A 4816-nucleotide genomic window follows, 5' to 3' on the forward strand; every position below is an offset into this window, starting at 1 on the left:
ATATGTTCGATTCCTTTATAATGAATTAGCAATACAATATGTTTTGTCTAATCCAGCGGCACCGACTCGGTGGTAGTAGTGTAACCATCTGATATTAATACATGTTTCTCAAGTACCACAGGAAAAAAATATCGGGAAGCTACCGGATACATACGACAATACTGAGATTAAGACAGTATGCTTCACTGGGGTTTTTCATTTACAATGACTTATTAAGATTGTCATAAATACACAAGATGAATAGATAATCTTTAAATCATCGATAAAAAAATCTGAATTGCGTATTTTGTGGTTTGTATAAAGTATACCAAAAGCATCGAAACAAGCTAAGGTAATAACAATAAGAATAAACACAATGAAATAAAGCATATGAAACCTCAAACAATTTACATTATACCCCCACACTAAGCATTGCTCATTTTCTCATACAGCAACAAACAAAGAAACGAGAACGGTTCACATTTCATTTATTAGTTTATTATGTTTTAAGCTATACTTCATTTCCCGAATCATAAATGTAAAATGATATTTAGTGTCTAATTAGTGAAATTTTTAACAACTTCTATGTTTTCTGCTACAGTGGTGGCTTGGATTCAAATTTCCATGGTCTGTAAGAATAACGCTAAAACGGTGATAATATGAACTTAATGACGAATACTCAGCCAGCCTCGTACTAAATTCACAAGCCTGTTCCATGACCTAAAAAAAAGAAACCGTTGTAGAGGACTAAACAATATTTCAAATATAAAAGATAATATAATGTAAGCAGGCTTTTGAAGGAAAGGAGTATGTTCGATAAGGTCCTAAAATAGCCCCCTGTTTTAGCGTACATTTCAAATTCGGATTTATCGACCAATATCACGAAAAATCATAGCTAATACATTGACTAGCTAGGATATAAACCATTTTGTTAGAAATTTTATGTTTCTGCCTGTCATTATGACGTCACAATTTGCACTCATAATGATTTTTCACGAAAAAATCAATGAAAATGGGTAAATTTCCATAGATAACTGGACAGGAAATGTAGAGCGCATACGTCGACAACTAAGATCTTTTAAAATAGTGTTTGTGAAGACATTTCACATGTCTTATTTGAATCTTTAGCTTGTCGACGCCTGCTCTCTATGTTTCCTGGTCCTTTATTTGGTTGAAATCTAGCTGATTTTGTCAAATTTTACCAAAATCCCTTATCTTGACCTTTTTTGGATGTAAAAATCAACGTGTTAGAATTAAACTTTGACAAAAACAGTTCTGTTTAACTTTCTAACATGTCTTTAAGGCAAGTTAAAACATTTATTGTCTTTTAACTATGAACTTTATAATTGGGGCCAAATATGGCCCTTACCGAACTTACTCCTTTACCAAAATTATCCGTCAAAGAAATATGTAAATATATTTCTTTCTGTCTTTTGTGTTGTTTATACTTATCTTTGGTCTTATTCAATTTACTATCTACACGAGTCTACTTAAAATGTCAATTTTACATAACGATCATTTCCAAACTATACGAATACATCAATGTTGATACATATAAAAATATTGCAATTAACGGTATGTCATTTTATTTCTTTAATATTGCGATTATTTGCTTTTATTTGAAATTAAAATAAAAGAAGACAAAAGTTGCATTAATAAGTAACATACTTGAAATTTTCCATGTCCACTGCATCTCAAGAATACCGCCGTATGATCTGTCCACCTGTTATTGTAGGTACCATGTTCGAATGTTGCTATAGCGGTCCCCGCTGCTACATGTCCTGTACCATGCTGACAGTATGCGGCCACCTTTAATCATATAAAATTGGTATTTTTAATCAAGGTTATATGCTGATAGAAGGTATACTAGTCATTGAAATCAATTATAATTTTCAAGTTTTAATTTAGAAAACCTTAATGACAAATACTCAGCCAGCCTTGTACTATATTCACAAGCAAGACTAGGAAGTATTTCAATACTACACATGTATATTCCTTTGATAAGAGGATAACAAAGTGTAATAGAACTGTGATTGAAAATTTCAAGACATAATCAAGACACTGACAAAAATTTATAAAAAAACGACGCTTCAGAAAACAACAAACACAATGAGAGGCAATACGGTCTGACCACACAAATTGAACACGAGTTCAATAGTTTCTTCAATTGAACATTATTGATAAAACCTATTTCTTCTTCAAAAATTGAATATCTGATTGCTTGTAATGCTCTCTATATATTTACTAGTCCAAAATTCAGTAAAAATCTACGACAATATTATTGCAAACACTGTAAAAGGTAAATACATGTAGTAACTAAAAATCTATTATTGATTAATGTTCATAGATGCAAGTCAATTTTTTGGTGGTCGACGAAACTATACGTGTACGCTGTATACGTACCTCGAAATCGTAAATTTATGAAATGACATATTTTCAGTAAACAAAGTCATTTTTTATTTTGCATCGCGACTGCGACTGCTAAGAGATTTGAAAGTCATTTTTTCAACATTGATTCGTCGTCGTCACCATTTTTTTTTTATGCACATTAAATAAAGTTGGTATGCATATTTTCTATTTTTCTGCTTATATTGACACTAAACTCAGTCATCATAGTTACAAGGATTTATTTTTTAATTTGCACCAGACGCACGTTTCATCTATAAAAGACTCATCAGTGACGGTCGAATAAAATAAAGGTTTAAAGGTCCAAAATGGTACAAAGTTGAAGAGCATTGAGGAGCACAAATTACTAAAAATTTGACAAAATACAGCTCAGGTAATCTATTGCGGAGGTAGAAAAGTCCAAGTATTTCTAAAATTTAAAAGTTTTTGTAAACAGTTAATTATAAGTACATGAGTATATGATGATTTATCTTTACCAGTTGTTATCATGCATAACAGATTGATTTTTGTCACACGATACACACCGCTACCGTATTACAAAAAAAAACCGGTTTAAAGTTTGAAAATATGGAAAATTATTTCAGAATCAATGAGTTTGAAATTATATTGCATAACACGGGGCTATTTTTGGTTAAATTGCTGATCCATTAACATAAAGATAGATTTCTCCATTTTACATGAAGTTATTGCACTTGAACGCCCAAAGTAGACACTGGACGAAAGATTCAATTAGTGGGTGTAAAATCAAATTGTCCTGCTATGTTTAAAGCTAATTAAACCTAATATTTACGTTATTTCCAGGAGACCACAATCCTGTATACGGAGCTCCACATGCGCATTTTACTAGTGCAACACACTGGCCTCCACAAGACGAAGCAGAGCAGTCATACTTAGAGACTTCATCGTATCTGTGATGAACATCGCCATGCCATGCGGTGTACGTTTTTTTGTGACAGACAACTGGTACTTTCGCGTCAGTTTCTATTGTTGCAAGAACTGCAAAATAGTTGTAAGTTGTGTTTTAATCTAATGTTATTTACTAGGCATAAACAAAGAAGTAATTGTTTGTGATTGCGTCATTCGAAAGGAATAAATAATGAATATACAATGCCTGAATAATGAAAAATTACTAGAAAATCATCAAATATAATACTGTGGATTCACTTATTTTCATGGGTACCAATTTTCGTGAATTGCGGAAATCTTGGAAACAATGTGTGTGATTACGTGGTTGTGCCAACGTCTGCATACAACCTAATAAAGTTTGAATTCGTGGTTCACCTTTAGCCACCTTAATTGGTATCCAATGAATAATAATGAGTCCACAGTAGGCTTGTAACACACTATTAGGTCTATAAACCGTACAAGATAAGTACAAACATAACTTATGACGTCCAATTTCGATGAACTAGTATACCATTTTATTTTCAGGCCAGCTGAAGCCCGCCTCTGTGTTTAGTATTTCTTCGCTGTGTTAAAGACTCATTTGTGGTATTTGTATTCTTCGCGTTGGTCGGTTTGTTTTCTCTATGACACATTCCTCGTTTCCATTCTCAATGTTATACCTATCGTGTAAATCATATACTTACCAACGCTACAGAATATGAACGCCCAATGCTGCATAATGGATCTTAATATACTAAAAAAGAAAGAAAAAAAGATTAATTTAATTTGTGTAATACCCTTAATTACAAGATTAAAATATTTAAATACATGCTTTCGTCGAAAAAAAATTCAATTCATCCTGTCAGAAAAGATATATAAAACTATATTTAAGTTATACTATTCTGGGAGAAGTGTAACAATTTGATATTCTTATAAATATGAATAATTATGTTCCTAGGCAAAAGTAATTTTTGTTCATTCAAAGCAATGGTTATTTTGAAATGTTTGATGCGATAGGAAGAAAAAGATAACGCTCAACTTAATGAAGGAAAAAGTTAATCCCGAACTTTTTCGATTCACATATTACTCGATTTATTTCACTTGACTTGGCGGAGTTTAACCGGTTCGCTCATAATAAACTAGTCCATTTTTAGATAGGTGTTTTAAGATAAACTCATCAATGAAGTGTTCAGTAATTGTTTTGTAAATTCCTTTGATGACACTGGTATGTGATTAGAAATCAGTAATAATTATAACAGCAATCATCCTTATCACACACATCTTCTAATAGACTGTCATTCCATATTTAAACGAAAGCTCCGCCCGATCAGTTGAAAAAAACATTGGTAATAACCATAGTTTTACCAAATGTCGTGTACGAAGTTATAGTTAAAATCTAAATATATGATATTATTAACATTAACAAAAAAGTCGTTATTTTTTATCATGATGAAAATCAACTAAATATGTATAAGTCATTCAGAAGTAATATATATTATTCCTACCTCAACTATTTTTAAAGTAGTGTCAAATCAGACTGCAATAC

General features: G+C 31.7%; 1 protein-coding gene across 2 annotated transcripts; it reads right to left on the reverse strand.

Annotated features, from left to right (window-relative positions):
• Window positions 1-509: 509 nt before the first annotated feature.
• On the reverse strand, window positions 510-4816 carry LOC134726940 (uncharacterized). 2 transcript variants are annotated; one of them, XM_063591335.1, is made up of 5 exons: window positions 4776-4816; window positions 3975-4024; window positions 3176-3381; window positions 1648-1788; window positions 510-699 (listed from the first exon to the last, which is right to left on the reverse strand). In XM_063591335.1, exons 2-5 carry the CDS (start codon window positions 4006-4008, stop codon window positions 553-555), a joined length of 528 nt encoding a protein of 175 aa, XP_063447405.1. In that variant the 5' UTR covers window positions 4009-4024; window positions 4776-4816; the 3' UTR covers window positions 510-552. The 2 variants fall into 2 exon arrangements, with proteins under 2 accessions (XP_063447405.1, XP_063447407.1); XM_063591337.1 differs by lacking the exon at window positions 4776-4816 and having other exon boundaries at window positions 3975-4037.

This window comes from Mytilus trossulus, chromosome 7, assembly GCF_036588685.1.
Source record: "Mytilus trossulus isolate FHL-02 chromosome 7, PNRI_Mtr1.1.1.hap1, whole genome shotgun sequence".
NCBI classification, from domain to species: Eukaryota; Metazoa; Mollusca; class Bivalvia; order Mytilida; family Mytilidae; genus Mytilus; species Mytilus trossulus.